This window comes from Silene latifolia, chromosome Y, assembly GCF_048544455.1.
Source record: "Silene latifolia isolate original U9 population chromosome Y, ASM4854445v1, whole genome shotgun sequence".
Classification (NCBI taxonomy): Eukaryota; Viridiplantae; Streptophyta; class Magnoliopsida; order Caryophyllales; family Caryophyllaceae; genus Silene; species Silene latifolia.
Genome location: NC_133538.1, coordinates 405,176,105 through 405,196,700, shown reverse-complemented (window position 1 = coordinate 405,196,700; position 20,596 = coordinate 405,176,105). Strand labels below are relative to the sequence as shown.

General features: G+C 37.2%; 1 protein-coding gene across 1 annotated transcript; it reads left to right on the top strand.

Moving 5' to 3' along the window:
* Nucleotides 1-16,622: 16,622 nt before the first annotated feature.
* LOC141632255 (protein FAR1-RELATED SEQUENCE 5-like) lies at nt 16,623-17,423 on the top strand. The gene has a single exon (XM_074444817.1). The coding sequence runs from the start codon at nt 16,623-16,625 to the stop codon at nt 17,421-17,423; it is 801 nt and encodes a 266-aa protein (XP_074300918.1).
* The last annotated feature ends 3,173 nt before the right edge of the window (nt 17,424-20,596 follow it).

Sequence of the window (20,596 nt, the reverse complement as noted above, 5' to 3'; positions counted from 1 at the left end):
CTTTGATTTTTGAGGGATCTATTTCTATACCGCGTTGGCTAACGACATATCCTAGGAGTTTTCCGGATGTTACCCCAAATGTGCATTTCTGAGGATTGAGTCTCATGTTGTACTTTCGTAGCCTTGCGAAGAACTTGCGAAGGTTCGCAATGTGTCCCTCTCTTTCCTTGGATTTGACGATCATATCATCTACATATACCTCAACTTCTTTGTGCATCATGTCATGTAGGAGTGTAGTTGCGGTGCGTTGGTATGTAGCTCCGGCGTTGATCAATCCGAATGGCATTACTGTATAGCAATAGGTTCCCCATTGGGTGACGAAAGCGGTCTTGTGCATATCTTCCATGGCCATCTTGATTTGGTTATAGCCCGCATACCCATCCATGAAGGATAGTAATGCGTGGTCTGCAGTATTGTCCACCAATATGTCAATGTGAGGTAGAGGGAAGTCATCTTTCGGACTCGCTTTGTTTAAGTCCCTGAAGTCAACACAAACACGGATTCTCCCATCCTTTTTGGGCACGGGTACTATGTTAGCTACCCAGTCAGAGTACTCGGAAACTTTGATGAACCCGGCTTTGAATTGCTTATCAACTTCTTCCTTAATCTTTAGAGCCCATTCTGTTCTCATTCGTCGAAGCTTCTGTTTCACAGGTTTGAAACCCGGCTTAATCGGAATCCTATGTTCGGCGATATCCCTGTCGATCCCTGGCATGTCTTTGTAGGACCAAGCGAAAACGTCTTTGAATTCATTTAGGAGGTCTATGAAATCGGCCCTTTCGGTAGAGCTCAAGGTAGTCCCTATCCTAAGTTCTTTGGGTTCTAATTCGGTTCCTACATTGATGGGTTCGGTATCCTCTATTCTTTGGTCCCCCTTCCCCTTCCCGTAATATTTCTTTGGCTACGTAGGGAGGTATTTCGGTCAAGTCCGGGTCTTGGTCATCCTCAGTATCATCATAAATGAATTGCACTCGAAAGAACACAGAGAGTAAGCGTAACCCGATTTATTCATATTAAGATTTGAGTAAAGTTGAAACAAAGAAGCCAACCGATCCATGGTCGGTGGCGGTAAAGGAACGAATGGTGGGGCATTCCCGAACTACCGTGACTACTCGATGCTAGGCTAGGAGAAACGAAGGGAGTGGGGATGACAACAGGAGTAGACTCTCTAATGACTTCTCTAGACTCGACTCGACTCGATTCCGACTCCGACTCGAACTCGTCGTCTTCCTGGTTCTCCTTTGAACATCTCTCCTTCTCCGAGTGAGTGAGTTTGAAGAGTCTTCCTTGGTTGTTGGTCCATTTGATAGATTTTCTCCATCCTTTCTGTTGCTTTGTGTCGATTTCCGTGATCAACGCGGTGGGGTTGAAGCGATCGTCTTGAAGTATCATAGTAATGATCTCATCTTGCGCGGCCCTAATGAATCGGTCCTCTCCAAATAATAGGCTAACGGCTTGTTCGTCAAGGCAAGGTGCTTGACGGGTTTTTGTAGGAACCGTTTCAGGAGGAATGAAGTAGCAATCGTGAAAGATCTCGATTCCGGCTAACTTCCTCTCAAGATAATGCCAAGGTTCGGGAAATCCGTGAAAGAGTTCTGAACTTCCTTCTTGAACGAAGTATCCATTTAAGGTGGGGAGATATGGCCTCATTTGGACTCTTACGTACTTGCGATTTTGGACTTGAGCGAGCATGTCGAGAACTTCTTCAGCTGTGGGTTTGTATCCTAGCCCAAGTGGTATCCTTGTTGAGTTGCCTTTCTTGTATGGTGCAAAGGTGTTCTTCCGAACTGGGTTTAAAGGCATTCCGGGGAAGTATCCCCGATTCTTGAGTATGTGGTTGACCACCAAGTTGGAGTAGGGATTATAGTACAAGGGTGCCAACTCACTTTCTATAACGTTCACACTTTGGAAGCCCCCAAGTTCGTAGATGGTATCCGCAAGGACTTGATTGTTTGATTGCTTCTCAATTATTGCCTTGATAGGTGACGAAGTGATCGTCACAACTTTGCCATTGAGTGGGATCTTGATCTTTTGGTGAAGGGTGGATGTTACCGCTTTGGAAGCGTGAATCCAAGGCCTTCCCAGAAGTATGTTGAATGAAGCTTCGATGTCCACTATTTGGAAGTTGACTTTTCGCTCGATTGGTCCCGTGGCTATGGTTAGGCTAGCAAGTCCAACCACTTTTCGTCGTGTACCGTCATATGCACGTACACCTTGATTGGTGGGAGTCCAATCCGACTCTTTCATGCCTAGTTTATATGCCGTTTTGAGGGGTATAGCGTTGATGCGGAGCCATCATCTACCAAAGTCATTGGCACATTCTTCTTTAGACAAATGACGGTGATGTATAGAGCAAGGTTGTGACTAGCGCCAAAAGGTGGCAAGTCTTCATCTGAGAAAGTAATAGGATTACTTAGCTTCGGTGATTCTTGGAAGACCAAGTTGACTACATCTTCGGGAGTAGAGTTATGCGCTACATTCAATTTGGCCAAAGCTTGCGGTAAAGCTTGGCGATGCGGAAATGAGCTTGCCACTAGTTGCGGTGAAAGATCAGCCTTGGTTTTCTGTAATTGCTTGAGCAAATGATCGGTGGGGTTGTCTTCGTTGTCATTTGGTGTGATGACATTGGTTGGACCGTTTTGAGTGGTGCTTTGATATGGGCGACCCGAACGAGTTAGGTGATCCACATCTTGGTCTTCACCATTTTGGACTATTTCCTTGACCAAGGAGTTTTCAATGAGATATTCGTCTTCATCGTCATCGGCCCAAACTCCATTGATTGCAGCTAGTTCCTTCATCCTCATGATGTCACTTTCTAGTTGTATGATTTGATCGACTAGCTTATCGACCACGGCAACTACTTCTTGCATAGTGGCATTTTGAGAGAAGGTCAATGGTACACGTTCTTTAGGCGTTGCATTGGGATCGCGTAAGGTCGTTACCATGTTTTCTAATTCCCACACTTGTCTATCTACACTCCTTGCCCATGCGATGAAGTCGGAAATGGTAGGGGAGATGGTAGAGTAGAGTCTTTCTTTCTCAATTGCATGAATTTCATTTTCGGTGGGAGAAATGAGATGTGAGCAATCTAAGGTAGATTCGTCACTTGTAATCACTAGAACTCCAAGAGGATTCTGAGTGTTGTTGGGCTTACCTCTTGGTGGAATTGGAAGTCGACCATCTTCAATCATATCCTGAAGCACGTGTTTCAACTTGTAGCATTTTTTCGTGTCATGCCCCTTGCCCCTATGGTATTCACAGTACGAATTTTCATCCCGAATTTGGACTTCCTTTCAGGTTCGGGAGTAGGCCCAATGGGTTGGAGTTTACCTTGCTTCATTAGTCTTTTTAGAGCGTTGGAGTACGTATCCCCAAGGTTTGTGAACTTCCTTGGTGGGCTAGTTTTCTTGGATGGCTCGAGAAGGTTAACTTCGTCGGTCTTGCTAGTAGAGCCGTATGAACGACTCGTGGACCCTTGATATCCTCGACCTACCGTTTTGGACAAGAGTCCTTTACGGATGTCGTCTTCAATTCGTGTCCCTAGTACAGTTAAGTCCTTGAAGGTCTTGATGTTTTGATATCTCAAATGGTTGGCATATATGGGCTTGAGATTGTCCACAAACTTTTCCACAAGAGTAGCCTCATCCGGGCGTTCAACTAGTTGGGTACTAGTCTTCCTCCACCGACTTAGAAAGTCGGTGAATCCTTCTTTGTCATTTTGGGTAAGAACCTCTAGAGTGCGCATGTTGACTTGGATCTCGGCATTATCCGCGTATTGTTTCGAGAACTCGATTGCGGCGTCCTCCCAAGTAGCGACCTTTTTGTGATCTAAAGTGTAGAACCATTGCTTTGGGATGGTGTCAAGAGATGAAGGAAAGATCCTTAAGAACATCTCGGGTTTGATGCCTTTGATAGACATGTAGTCCTTGAAGGCGCGGATGTGGTTCAAAGGGTTCTCATGTCCTTTAAACTTAGGGATATCCGTCATGCTAAAGTTAGTGGGCAATTTGGAATTGACGGCTTCATACTTACGATTGTTCTCCCTGTAAATGTCATCCCCCTTAAGGTACATCAATTGCTCCTCTAGGTATTGGAGTCTTTTCTCAGCTGCGGTTGTTCCTAGGACAGGATTCTCATCTTTAGACTCGTCATCGGAAAATTGTAGCACTCCACCTTTAGGGGGAGGTAGCTTTCCCTCTACATCAAAGATACGGCCTTCGATAAGCTCAAGGCGGTCATAGGTTTGTTCTTGAGTGATTTGCATTTGGGTTATCGCGGCCAGGATTCGATCATTACTTTCTTGAATTTGCTGGAGGTTCATTTCATCACTTGACCCAGGCATCTTGGAAACTGGATAAGAGATCGGCGACGAATCAAAACACGATCTACCATTCTATCACCCTTGCTAAAAGAGGAAAAGCTTTGACTCGTGAAGTGGGTGTGTGCCACTTGTGTTGAGTGAGTTTTGAAGAAAGACAAGGTCTTTGAAAATGTGTTCCTAGTCAACTGTAGTGTAGTCGTAGGAGTGGACTCGAAGTGAGGTTTTGAAATGGGCTTGTGGCCCGAATTTTGACTTGACAAACGGACAGAGTTTTGACCGGATTTTGCGCTAATTAAAGGCCTACTTTTTTTCGAAATTTTGCTTAAAAATAAGGATTTTGATTTTTTGAAAATTCGTCATGGTTTTGTTTAGAAGTGGTGATCACGTAAGATTTACACATTTATACAAGCATTATAACGGGATCTTTGAGTGCATTTTAAAGGGTTTTGGTTTAAAGGGTGGGTTGCCATACCGAACCATCAAACCCGAAGTCTGTGGAGAGGCTCGTGCCAAACAAGAGTAAGGCCGATTCCTAGTCCATTTCCTCAAGTAGTGAAGGCCCTTGATACAAACAAGAGTAAGCATCATGGCATGGATGACGTCAATCGCTATCCATCCTTAGGCCCAAATAAGAATTAGGACCGTTTAGACGGGACGATTGGTCGAATGGGTTGGGTTGGGCCTAGGAAGGCCGAATAAACGGTCTAGGAAGACCGAGTTATGAAAACCGACAATTGTCTTGTACAAACTTATTCCCTAACCTTGTTCAAGTTTCACCCTTGCTACACGTAAGTGTATTATCCCCAATGAGTCGCCAAACTGTGGACAGCGGGCCGCCCACGGGGGCGCTTGGTGAGAAACGAGGGACAAGCGTTTGCATTTTGTAAGGAGTCGCCACCAATTTTTATGGGAAATTGGAACCGTTCGAATACCTCATGTCATGTCAAGACATAAAGTAGTGACATGAACACTAAGCAATCGTTACCCTTAGCATTCTATGTCTAGAATGACTCTCGTGGATGCCAATGAACACGGGTGCTCACGGAGATCTGGAGTAAGGGGTGAGGGTACGTATTAGGAAGCTCTTTTGATCGAACACCTAATCCCGCCCGCCTCGATAGCGGCCTCTACTAATGATTAGGGAAGTTATTCGTACTCGATATATCGTCGGCCATATGCATGCAATGCAACATCCAAGTTTTAATCCTAGCATGTGAGAATTAGACTAAGTCGGTGAAACACGTAATTAGCATACAATTGGGTCGAAGTAGGATTTAATGCTCATTTGCATGTGAGAACAAACAAAGAAAGAAATACAATAACTATAAATTACAATAATGAAAATTACAATGATTACATTGGATTAGGCAATTTATGTCGAAAATACCGCTAAAACGGATGATTTGAGAAAAAGAAATAAAAGAATAAAAGAATAAAATTAATGAAATAAACGAACAGGGATTAGCGTGATATTACGGATAATAGTTAGTTAATACGTAGCCTAATTAATTACGTCGCGTAAACGGAGTTCGGGGGGACAGAACTCATCCTGGAAGAGGCGGCAAGAGGCTGCGCCCTCGGAAGAGGCGCGGCGATTCTTTGCGTCTGTTCCAAGGGTGAGTTCTGGCTGTGAAGCCGGAACTGCAAATCGTTAATGTTAATTGTTAATTTTAGGGATTGATTTGATAATTGACTCGGATGAAAGTGATTTAATGTATTAATTACATGTGAATGATGGTCATAAAAGCGATAAAACACGGATGAGACGGATGTAAACGAATTAATTATGTGAAGGGACGATGTTAATGAATGATTAACTAGTGACATCGGTGAATGGAACAAACTAAACATGACGAATTAACAATGAATATGGATGCAAATATATCGATGACGAATCTCAGAAACTCAATATGAACAAATTGAATCTCTAAAATCCGGGTTTGAATATTAATAACGAAAACCCGTAAATATTGATTATTTGGGATTTAAGTCGGATTTATGACAATTAAAACATATTAATACCTGATGAATTTATATACATGTGAATTATTGACGATGATTATATGAACGAATTAAAGAGAAACATACGGAAACAAATAAGAAAGACGAATTACAGAGGACGAAGAAGAAGAAAAGAAGCAGAATCGGCGGCCTCAAGAGGCGCAGCAGAAGCTGCGCTCCTTCAAGAGGCGCAGCGATTTGCTGCGTCTTTTCTCGCGTCATCTCTGAAATCCGCAAAAACAGGTTTTAAAGCACGGTTTTAGAAATCGGTTTTAACGGTGTTTTCGACATAAATCTTACAATGATGATTATACGATAAATAAAAATACAATAAATAAAAGAGGAATATACACCCTCGGACTTACATGTGTTGAAACGAGATGAACTAAGAAAATCGACTAGTGAATGCTCGACGCGAATGCAAGGAAAGAGTGCCCTCGTAAGAGGAAAACGATTGATTAATTTAAGTTGATTGAGTGTAGTTGGTCAAATTGGTCGGTCATGCAACGGAGAGGCTGGTACCGGGAAAGATCCGAGCTTACGTGGTCGGAAGTCCAAGCACGTAGGCGCCAATTAGTAAGAACGAAGTCTAGAATGCAAAGGGAGAAGAGAAGGGCGGACACTCGCGTGAGAAATATGAGAAACGAAGGCTCCTATTTATACTAATCACGTGAAGGAATAGGGTTTCGGAGACTCTTTGGAAGTGAATCTCGGAAAGATATAAGAAAGATACGTAAATCATGCAAAGAAGGGCCTGGGAAGAGGCGCGCAGCAGCCACATGCGTCCCTTGGAAGAGGCGCAGACTGACTTTGCGTCTGTTCCCGTGAGGTTTCCTCCTTTGAAGAAAGATTTCGCGTTTGAGTTATGGTAGGACGGAAATAATTCGATTATCTCTTGAATATTACGGGATATTATTTGCCAAAAGATAAAATTTGTGAAATATGGAATAGAAATATTCGGAACATTCGAACATTCGACTCGGGATTTAACGGCTATCGAGAAAATGGAGACGGTTTTTGACCGGACTCGAATATACTCTAATTATCGCCAAAATGACCGTATCCGGACGTAGATGACAACTAAGAGGTAGACATTAATATTTGAGCAATCACCTGACGATAATCTTACGAACTGTCACAAATCGTTCCGCGAATCAAACATGCGGCCCAATCATCACCGGGTGGTTTGCGGGAGGTGCAGAAACGAGGTGTCTACACATGTACATGTGAAACATGACACATTGGCTTATACAAGTATTTCTTACTATGAAATTAACCAATTTAAGTCCTACCTTCACAAAATCAGGTCCAAGTTTCACAAAATTAGGTCTAAAGTTCACATAATCATTTCTAGGTTTCAAATGAAGTTTCACAAAATCAAGTCGAGATTTCACATAATAAGGTACAAAATTCACAAAGTTCACAAATCAGGTCCAAATTTCACAATATTACCTTCTAGTTTCACAAAACAAGCTCTAAGATTCACAAAATAAGGTATATGATTCACAAAATAATAAAAAGAGGAAATAGGCGATTTTGACCATTTATGACCAAGTTTCACAATATAAGGCCTAGGATTCACAAAACAAGGTCTATGATTCACAAAATAATAAAAAGAGCAAAATAGGTGATTTCGACCATTTTGTGACCATATTTCACAATATTACCTTCTATTTTCACAAAACAAGCTCTAAGATACACAAAATAAGGTATAGGATTCACAAAATAATAAAAGGAGCAAAATAGGTGATTTTGTCATTTATGACCAAGTTTCACAATATAAGGCCTAGGATTCACGAAACAAGGTCTATGATTCACAAAATAAGAAAAAGAGCAAAATAGGTGATTTCGACCATTTTATGACCAAATTTCACAATATTACCTTCTAGTTTCACAAAACAAGCTCTAAGATTCACAAAATAAGGTATATGATTCACAAAATAATAAAAAGAGGAAAATAGGCGATTTTGACCATTTATGACCAAGTTTCACAATATAAGGCCTAGGATTCACGAAACAAGGTCTATGATTCACAAAATAATAAAAAGAGCAAAATAGGTGATTTCGACCATTTTGTGACCAAATTTCACAATATTACCTTCTATTTTCACAAAACAAGCTCTAAGATTCACAAAATAAGGTATATGATTCACAAAATAATAAAAGGAGCAAAATAAGTGATTTTGACCATTATTACCAAGTTTCATATAAGGCCTAGGATTCACGAAACAAGGTCTATGATTCACAAAATAAGAAAAAGAGCAAAATAGGTGATTTCGACTATTTTATGACCAAATTTCACAATATTACCTTCTAGTTTCACAAAACAAGCTCTAAGATTCACAAAATAAGGTATATGATTCACAAAATAATAAAAAGAGGAAAATAGGCGATTTTGACCATTTATGACCAAGTTTCACAATATAAGGCCTAGGATTCACGAAACAAGATATATGATTCACAGAATAATAAAAAGTGAAAAATAGGTGATTTCGACCATTTTGGACCAAATTTCACAATATTACCTTCTATTTTCACAAAACAAGCTCTAAGATACACAAAATAAGGTATAGGATTCACAAAATAATAAAAAGAATAAAATAGGCGATTTTGACCATTTATGACCAAGTTTCACAATATAAGGCCTAAGATTCACGAAACAAGGGATGACAGAAATTCTGAAAAAAATAAACTTCAGGTTTCACATAATCTAGTTAAAACTTCACAAAATAAAGTTCAGGTTTCACATAATCAAACTTTAGAATGACAGGAATTGTGAAAAAAACTATTGACATACACTAACATAGTCGGGGTTTGAGTAGAGAAACTGTGGAGACATGTAAACCACGAATCATTAATGTCGACCTACGCATTCCCAGTTAGGAAACCAGATAAGCTTAAAGAGATGTTGAAAAACTCAAAGCTGAATCTAAGTACCTGAACCAAGTCCATATCAGTGGAATCAGAGGCACTGATAACATACAGCCGATTAGCTTTCCCATCTGAGTATACCAACTTGAATGATGCAATTGGAATCTTTTCCAATTTATAACCTAAATTGAGCTATATAATGCAATGGTACAAGCAGAAGTAACCTAAATTGAGCTATATAACGCAAAGGTCTAGTTATGCACATGGCCTGTTCAGGCAAGTGGAAAAAAAACAGCCACGGCTAGCGATTAAGAATTAACTAAAAAATTAACTAAAAAGCAACAATAACGCAATTTTATTTTAAAGAAAAGTGCTCACGAACCTGAGTCTCAGTGAACTCGGCGTCATTTAATGCACCATCGCCATCAAGGTCACATAGAATAAAGATGCGCTTTAAGGCATTGACGCATTGAGGGCTCAACTTTGTAGTTCCTTGATCATAGAGAGGGGCGGTAGGGTAAAATACAACAAATTGAGCTTGATGAAAAACCTCTACAATCTGCAAAATGACAATGAAAAATGAGTAACAAAAATGTGATAGCTACCTATGAATGCGTATACAAAAATAGTATGTATGCCAATTTAACATTCCAAACGCAATAAATAAATAGAAATAGAATAGATAGGTTCACTCGTAACACGAGAATGAAAGGAAAAGCTTCGTATAATACTAAAACTCTTCAACTAAAAAACTGTAAGTTTCTTACCAGGATAAGGTTCTTTGCAGAACATTGTATGCAAACCTCAACGTCCCGAAACTGGTTCAAAATCTGTGATACCACCTTACCCAAACCGAACGCTGTTGATCATCAATCAAATCGACTTACGACCAAAGAACTATAACAGGTAATTTCTCCTCATTTTACCGAGACAAAGTTAGGACAATAAGTCAATAACATTAAGTCTAAACAAACAACAATAACAGTGGCTCAAGCAAATTGCAGATAAGTATTGAAAAATTCTAAAAATATCATTAGTTTCTCGGTAAAAAAAAAACATTTATTAAAATTTTTTTATTAAAATACAGTGATGAGAATCATAAAAAATAAGTGAAATGTCAATATAAAATCCATAAATAATACGGAGTACACTAAAAAGTAAAGTTTTATAAAAACCGTGCATATAATGCACGAAACCGAATGGGATAAATTAGTATTTACTCATAATCGGAGTTTAAAATTATAATTGAAGTCGAGAATCACGAACCGATGAGGCGAGAGGTAGCCGGGTCATCAGAATCGAACACAAGACTGCGCCGTAAATCCTGGTTCTCCCTCGAATCGTACAATGATAAATCAAAACACAAAAAAGTGTCAATTAACATTTGGGAAAATCCAGGCTTTAACATTTTAGGAGATGCATTTAACATGCCACTAGTCACTGTGAGACGGTCTCATATTAATATAATGCACAACCATTCTACTTCAACTTGAATTCCGACCAATATGATGTAACCATTAATCCACTAAGAAATTTAACCGACTACTCTATAGAATGGTTCCATCTCGTGATAAGTTTTATCATGAGAGTGTCTCATATGAGAGTTCTTGTTTATAATTTGGACTCAACTGCTTGCAGGAAATGTGGTTACCCGTAGAAGTGAGACTGTCCTAGAAATTTTGCAAAGATAAGTACCCGCCGCCTTCTCTTTTCCGATTCTGTTTCTACCATTTGTATAAGCATCTTCTCGTTTCTATTTTTGAAACCTAGGGAAAACAGATATAGATGTCAATAAGCAATAGGACAAAAGTTGTCATCAGTAAATTATCAACTTGCACTAGAAAATAGCTGCATGAGAGATGCAATTGTGATGGAACTACAATGAAACAATAACTGAACATTTCCATGTGGATCTTTCTCAAGCAACAGCTGCTCTCTAATTGCTTGGGGCAAAATTTCAAATAGTTGACGAGACTGATCTTTTAGTTTCTTCTTTCACTCTCCACCTTCATCAACAACACCACTTGCTAAAATCTCATTAAGCTCCGCAATTAGCTGTTGGACCTACAATCCATGCTGGTTTTAATAAACTGTAGATAATAACAGGGGGATTTTTTTTTCGAGAGGAATGCATAGCATTCCTCAGGAATAAAATCAACTAAGCCTTCTGGTACAAGTACAACACCATAGTTGAACCCGAGCTTTGAACGTTTGCAGACTATATCAATGATGTAATCTGTTATATTTTTCAATGTCTGCTTCTTCACATACACCTGCAGAGTGAGACAAAGGAGCCTCTCACGAAATGTTAAGACACGAAAGCAACATACGAACAAGTGAGAAATCGATCAAAACCTGTAAATAAAAAGAGCGAAACTCGGTGATTAAACTAATTTATGACCAAAATTTAACAGAAATCGAAATCTAGGTTCTTACAATATAATAGCCCTTCTCTAGCTACAATCTAAAGACCATAGCTTGTAATAATACAATATACATTTCTCTACTCCTACACTATTCTGTGGTCTAATTACCGCGATTTAGACCATTTCACTCCACACCTTAATAAGGTCTCTTTCTCTAGATTGTAACATGTTGAAACTGGAGGTAACAGAACCATGAAATTATCACATAAAATTCTAAATCAAACATAAACAAGATTAGATTCAAATCAATCAATCATTTCAAGCTGAAGTTTATCAAAATCAACTCACCTATCTATAACGCTAAAGCAATCAAAACACGCTATAAATTCACAATCAAGTAATAATAAGAAAGCCCGAGTTTGCAATACTACAATACCTTCTACTATTCCTAATTTCTTCGGCAGTCTAATTGCCGCAAATTAAACCATCGTTCCATTAACAGAAGCACAAAATTACTTAAACCTCTATATCAAACAGTAACAATCTTAATTTCAATTGCAGAATCAAATCAATTAATCATTTTGAGCTGAATTTTGATTGAATCACCTCACCGATTGAAATATATTGCAAATAATAGCAATCAAACGCGCTATAAATTCACAATCAAGTAGAAATAAGATTACATAATTTACAATTGTACGACAAACAAAAATCGCATAAGTTCAATTGCATAATCAAATCAATAGATTTTCATCAAAATTATCTCATCGATCGAAATATAACACAAACAATCGCAATCAAAACACGCTAAAAATTCAAATTCAAAATTATCTCAAATAATAATAAGCATAATCAACGATAAGCAAAACTAAAGCGAGAATAAAATAAAAAAAGAAGATGCGAAATTAGGTTAAAGTAGGAGAGAAATACTTAGACGAAGCAGATTGAGATTCTTGTTCAAGCCAATGGCGAATTTGTTTAACGTTGCGACGAAAGATTGCGGCCGAGTTCTTGACGTCGCTACGAAGGAGAAGTACAGCGGCGCCAACTCCTGCAAAAAAGTAAATAAAGAGAATGAAACATACGAGCTGAAGAAGAGCTGAAGAAAAATTTGAGTGAAAAAAGGCGATCAAAATTTGAGTGGTAATGGCGAAGACGAGCTGAAGAAGAACTGAAAAAAGAGAGACAGAGAGATAGAGAGAGAAAGTGAAGAGAGTGGGAGTGTACGGAGTAAATGAGTGAGTATGAGAGGGAAATGGCAGTACTTAGATGAGTTTTGTAGGGGGACACGTGACAGAATCTGGTGCGTCTATAGTTTTTAGATCTATGGATTTAGAATGAGTTTATATAAGGAAAATGAGATGGCGCCACCGGGTAGTATTCAATTTGAGTACCACCGGGGCATAATTGTGCTTTCATTCACAATTTTTATTTCCCTCCATTAATTTTTAAATTTCAAACAATTTAATGATAAAGGGTAGTTTAGGAATCTTGAAGTTTACCATTAATAACAACAATTCTGTTTTTAGAATAATTGACAATATTCTCACGCCAAAAATGCAATTGCAGATTTGTTTGTGACAAATCATATCCTAATACTGTTAATCAAAAGAATAAGCAATAGTTATGTTCACCTAAAATGCACAGTAGCACCAGTAATGTTCGTTTATGCCTTAGTGGGAAACTGGGTAACAATTAAACAATGAGTTTTCAATCCCTCAATCTTGAGTTTTGCTTGAGAGACGTATTTCAAGATAAATTTGACGAGTACGTAGTTTTACTTTATTGAGAGAATATATTTAGTTTTTAATATCTAAGTCGGTTGTGTTTAGTCATGACGAAGAATGTTTTTTTTTTTAAAGAAAGTGACGAATAAATGTAATTACCTAATGAAGAACCTTGTAGAAGAAAAACAATATAGATGATGAAGAGCACAAAACAACGATGAAGGAACGTTGATGAAACTAATCTAGAGTATAGATTTAATTGAGTAGATGTTGAAAATTTATACGTATAAAATTACGTACCTACCCTTAAATCTTTGGCCTAAAAACGAAAACTAACATTTTATTTTCTTATTTTTCCTTTTTTTATTTATGGTGGCGCTGAGATTCGGTGCCACCCGATGGCGCCGTATATAATCCGTATCGTTTAGTTTTGTTTAGAACAAGCGCTTTACGTAGCTAATCTCACGTTCACATCAGTTTCATATACTCCGTATAAGATAGGTAGTGTTTGCGCATGCATTAGATAATTCTCTAAGGTAATTTTAATTATAGAAAAATTCGTTTACATAGCCGGTGTCTGTCATTATTCGCATATCACTTGCATATAGCCAACATTTTATATCCAATAAAACATTCATATTTTCATAACTATATATCATAGTCTTACATGTAAAATAGATAGATGCATTTAGTAAGTATATGCATGCATACATTCATCACATTTAGCCATCTTCGCATTATTTTGATCATCATTGTACCATACTCAAATTTTCTATTTTTTTTTCTTTCTTGTAAAAAAAGGGGTCTAATTTTTTCAATTTATTTAAAAACTAAAAACTAAAAACATTTTTTTTTTCTTTGACAACTTTCCATTTTTTTTCCAACTTATTTGTAATCCATGTAAAAATATGTATATATCGTCTTATACATCGAGTTTTTTTCATCAATTTGTAAGCAACTATCCCATATTTTTACTACTAGTAGTCATGTCAACCAGTTTGAAAAGATAAGAGAATCGAACAATAAAGCTTAATCGTTGCAACTACCATTGTAATGTAGCCTTGTAAAGAGAATATTCGACGCCCCTGAGTAGTGTTGCAAATCTAACTAGAATATCGAGTCTTTATGTTTAAGAATGATTAATTCACATTAATTTAAAATGACTCACATGTCAGTAACCCACTATCAACGAAGGTATGAGAATTATTATATAAGGATTGATCAATTTTTTATCCAAATAAGACGTACAATTTTGGAAGTGTAAGTGATCGACCAGTGATATAAAGATTGTCCGCATCTTACATTTTTTCGTCATAAATTATTGTCTTCCCTAAAATATATTTGGTAATAATTAGGACCATTCTAGTCTTTTTTGAGTTGCATAAATAAAAAAAGAGCATATGTCATTTTTATTAGTCACTTGTTCTACTTTATACCATTAACTAGTAGAATAGACTTGAAATACTTTAGGGTGTATCTATTTAGTGTAGATCAATCGACCTCTTAGAATCAGTCTGAACGAGGGCGTGCATTTGACCACCTTTTTCATCTCCTGTGGTGTGATACTTCCTTGATCGCCGTGTCTCTAGGTGACCTCTAGGTTTGGAGACTCTATCTTTATACCTGATTCGTCAATTTTCCATATTACTACCAAATTAACACAACTCTCTATCTTTCTACCCGATTCGTCAATTTCCCATATCACAAATGACTACCAGATGAGCATAAACTCATATGATCGACCATTTTAGCAAATACTATCATTCACTCCCAATGGTGCTAGAAAACTAGCTCAAGTATATACAAACCGGATTCCTAGTACACCCGTGCCCAAACTTGCCAAATAAGACACAAGAGCGCACACTCCATGCTATTAAAAAAAGAGAGGTGGCCACTAGTCCCTTAGAATGAACTTAAGATGTGAGTGCAAGTACCAATACAAGTTCAAAATACTCACACCAAAGACTCTCATAAGTCAACAAAAATTCAAGTCAAAGTTGCAATCAACTCCAGTGAGAGAAGTCTAAAAAAGTAAAAAAATATGACCTCTAATAGGATACAAATCCAGTGACAACAGTCTCAAAAAGTCAAAGAGAAAAACCTTATGATCTTAAATAGATACTAATCCAGTCTCAAAAATTCAGAACACAAAAATTTCCAGTCCAAGTTGCAATCAAATTGCAGAGTAGTCATTTTTCATTTCTCAGAAATTTGCGATCAAATTGTAGAGTGTCATTTTTCATTCCTCAGATGAGTCAATTCACAGTTTCATTGTCTCCATTCCTCTTGAGACGATCCTTTCATTCGTTTAGGAGAGTGAGAGAGGCACACAGGTCTCCAGTGTCTTCTAACACCATAGAACCTTCTACTCCATTCCATTTATCACCCTCAGTCAACATCTAAGATTTCGGGGGATGTACACTAAATTTATATGGTCACAAAGTATTTTGTTTCTATGGTATTAGTTTTGCTTAATTAGTAGAGCTTGTTACTTTAAAGAGGGCAAAACTCATCAAAATATAACTCAAATTAATAGGTCAAGAAAAAATGATGCAAAATCTCCACACCAGAGATACTTCGAGAGTAAAAATCTTTGGTTTAGGCCGGAGTCACGGATCAGTCCCCATTCCAGGGATCAAAAGGGGCATTTTCCGTTAAACTTGTTTTTGTATGTTTTTTTTATAAAACCTACTGGCGACTCCTCCACATTATTTATTTTTAAAAAGGATATTTTTTCAGGGATCTCACAATGACCTAGATAAGAGCAAATGTTTGACAAAAGTCTTCTGGGCTGATCAGGAAGCCATAAAGAACTACAAAATATTTGGAGACACAATATCCTTTGACCCTACTTATGGCACAAACAAGTACTTCATGGTTTTTACTCCATTCACAGGAGTAGACTACAACAAAAAAATCGTGAATTTCGGAGCTGGCTTACTTGAATTTGAGAGTCAAGAATCTTTGAATGAATATTTGGAAACTTTTTAGAAGCGATGGGCCAAAAGTAACCTCAATGTATCATCACAGATCAATGCCCTGGCATTAAAAAAGCATGCCCAAATTTTTTTACAAATGCAATCCAAAAGTACTGCATGTGGCACATCATGCAGAAAGTGCCAGAAAAGGTAGGAAGAACAATCTGTAATGAAACAAATTTTATGACTGACAAAAAAAAACTGTTGTTTGGGATATTGATTTAGAACCACATGAGTTTGAAGAAAACTGGAGTGCCGTGGTTTCATAGCATGAGCTGCAGAACAAGTGCTGGCTGAAATACATTTTTCCAATAAGGCAAAAGTGGATACCTGCCTACTTTCGGGATATGCCTCTGGGATGTCTCAAAGATCAAAAAGCTCAAATAGTTACTTCAAAAGGTTTGAAAGCCATTTTGGAACACTTGTCAAGTTCTGGATGAGGTTCAATTCTGCCATAGAACAGCAGAGATATGCACAGAGGCAGCTGGACAATACCAATGAGCATAGTATGCTTGAGAAAGTAGGCCCAATGCAGATAGAGGTGCATGCAGCACTGGTATACACACATGCTATCTTTTCTGAATTTCAAAAAGAAGTAAAACATGCCATCTGCACCATGGGAGTTGGAGGTTTGACAACAGAAGGAGTAGTAGAGTACCATGAGGTTATTGACGGACTGAAGGACAGAAAATTCCTCGTCGAATATAACATTGAAAATAACAATACCAAATGTACTTGTAAGCTATTTGAGAGGTGTGGTTTTGTTTGCAGACATATAATGTGGGTCTGGAACGGGAGGAAGGTATACAAGATACCTGAAGCCTACGTGCTTCCTCGATGGACAAAGAAATCGTACAGGCCTATCATCCACGATGAAAATGGGAAGGTCGTGGAAGACTATAGTGAAGCTGACATCAAGAAAATGGAGATGTCAAAGGTATGGTTTGAAATTCATGCAAATGTGGGGGTGCTGGACAGTATTGCTACTGTTAAACAGATGAAACAACTGGAGAAGATGCTGAAACAGTTAAGGGAAAACATCATAGGGCCAGTCGCGCCAAAAACGAAAAACAAAGAAATTGAGGATCTCCTTGAAATCACAGCTTCAAATGAAATCGAAATACGACCACCACGTAAGGCAAAGAACAAGGGCAGTTGAAAAAGATTGATGACGTCCAAAGAAAAGGGCATAAGGAAGCAACAAAAGAGAAAGAGAAGGTGCGGTAACTGTAAAAAGTGGGTAAACCACAACAGTCGAGCTTGTAACCTTCCTTTTGCTGACAGACCGCCTTCGGACGACGATGAAGAAGAATCAGAAACTGAAGAGGAAGATTCATCGGATGCATGAAGTGAACAAGACACAAGAGACCAAAAAGAGAAGGACTATCATGAAGAGCTCGCCTAAAGTTCAACACTTTTACTATTTGTCATCCTTACATTAGTTTTACCAGTGTGTGTAATAAATGACAAATACCTTTTATGCTTAAATTTACTACATAATAAGTGAGAACTACATTTTGTGCTTAAATCTTATCAGAATATTTTTTATATATGAACAAACATTCCCAAATACCACTGTATTAATAGTATATAAACAAAAAAATTAACATTATAGATAAAACACAGGAGAATAACAGGAGAACTACATTGTGCTGTTACAGCAGAATACATAAGAATAATAGAAGAATAACTGCAGAATACATAAAAGTAACAACATAATAACAGCAGAATATATAAAAATAACACGAGAATAACAATAACAAGATAAATACAAAACCGCACCATATCACATCAACATCACAAACTTCACAGTAACAGCAAAATAACAACAGAATAAAAAACAACATTATAATAATAATAGAATAACATTATAATAAAACTACTGATAAAATATGGCAGGTAAACGTTATTATTAACTCACAACAATTAAAATTAAAAACTTCCTATACTCCTTGTTTTATCTAATAAAAACCAGTTAACTAATTACAATTTACATTATCAAAAAAATTAACTTTAAACAGTTTTTCCTAATATTAACTAATAAAAAAAGATCCTTGTCTTCCACAACAAACAATAAATACCATGCATTAACAGTAAATAAACAAATATAATAACACTGCAATAATATTACAACAACAGTAGAATAACACGAGAATTAACATAGTCTTGTTATTATTTTACAACAGTTAATGTTTAAAATTCCAACAGTTTGTCTTAATCTTATATAATTTTTTTTATTAAAAACTGCTTGTCTCCCACAACCAACTATAAATACTTCTGTTCAGAAACAAAATTTATGAACTGCTGCTGCAAAGAAAAAAAACTTATACGTTCACTACTTTGCAACACTAATCGGTTGTCTTTCTTGGAAAAGGTAATCTGTGACATTCTTTTGCTTTCCTTTTTCGTTCAAGTATTTTGAATGTCTTTTTTAAATGGATAAAATGTTTCTGTTTCCCATGGTGCAGAATGAGTTCCGTAACTGACAATAACCAAAGGTCTGCAATAGAAATAGAACTTGAGGACACAAAGGATGAACTCAATGAAGCAAAACGAAAAATACTCTTTTTATGTAGACGTTTTCGAAGCACTAACAAATGTAGAGGCAGCAGAAGCATGTGAAGAGGCCTTACTAAAAGATCTGGACTTGTTGAAGCCCGACTAAAGTTCGTTGAGGACGAGAAAAACGGTATGCGTCGACAGTTGAAGGCAAGCAAACAAAACAAATACACAGAAGCCGACATGAAGAATCAATTCCTTGCAGGTCTGAAGGCTTTACAGAAGGCTTATGCTCAAGCAAATCCTTCAATTTCTGACAATTGGTCAGCAGTTCTGAAAGCCATGGAACTTATGAACGCATACAAAAACCCTCTTAACGATGAGTCCATGGAAGATGAAAGCACTGTTGAAGGCCCTGCGCGTAGGCGTCAGAGAAGGGAATGAAAGATATAAAATCTTTCAATCATTGTCTAGGGTTCATGCTTTTAATATTTCTGTCGTCACAAAAATGTTGTTAGTTTCTTAAAAACAATATTTATGTTAAAATAAAAAAACATGTTACCATGATACTATGAAAAATTGTTATTGCAGTATAATATGTTTATTGTTATATGATTCTCATGTACTGTTATTGTACTGTTATTGTGATATTATTTAAAGTGTTACTCATTCCCTAATGCTGAACCTTTCTACTAATGGTAGGATGATAAAAATATAATAACATCAAAATAACAACAAAGTAACAGCAAAATAACAGGATGATACGAGAAATGCTTTATAAAGGCATAAACCTTTCTACTGATACTAAGATGATAAAAATAGACTAACATCACAATAACAGTACAATAACACGGTCATATGAGAAATTCTTTATAAAAGAATAGCATAAGAGTAACATATATTTGTGGTTATTGTGATGTTTTTCAAAATAGAGTATGTTGATTGTTAACTGTTATTCTACTGTTAATATGATGTTATTGCAAGAGTGTATTGATTGTTATTTGTTTCTCAGCAGATGTTATTATTCTGTTATTATGATATTACTATAATGTTAATCCTTGCGCCATGGTACTGTTAGTGTGCTGTTATTGTAGTGTATCTCTCCCGATTGCAATCAGTTAGTGTCCTAGATGTTTCTCCTATGTCTATTGTTATGGTCCTATTATTGTGATGTATCTCTCCTATGTTACTCTTCAAATAACAATATATTGCCCACCCTAACTTCTGATTGTGATGTTATTCTGATGTTATTGTAGTACCGTGACTGCCAGTTACTCTTCATATAACAATATATTGCCCACGCCAATATAAAGACTCAGATTTGGGAATATCGCAAATATTAACCAAAATAGCTAAAATGATTTTAACATTAACATCACAGAATCAATTATAGAGTAACACTAGAGTAGCAGTAACACTATAATAACACAAGGTTTGAAAAAGTGCACTACAAATAACTTTTGAAGGTCCCATAATGCATTAAAAAGGAAAACACTACTTAAGTATCCGTTGCCATAATACATATTAAATACTTAATCTACTGGATAAACAACGGTCAATGGTTTAACTTCAAGTGCAACATTTGCATCTCCAGATATATTAGAGCCATTATTTTTCAACTTGCCCGTACTTGACACCATTCCCTTGGTTTTAGGCCTTCGAGTGTCAAGCTTCTTCACCTTCTGAATCACTAACGTCCTATACAGATTGAAATCAGCCAAAATCAAAGAAGCTGCTATTTCTGCACAGTAGCTTCGACGAGAAATCTTGTTGTAAAGGTTAGACTCAAATACGCTCCCATCATACTTCGCCATCGTATACAGCAAGAAACAG

Bases quoted from the DNA above. Each gene is read 5' to 3' on its own strand.
- LOC141632255 (XM_074444817.1), top strand. From the start codon at position 16,623: ATGTCTCAAAGATCAAAAAGCTCAAATAGTTACTTCAAAAGGTTTGAA.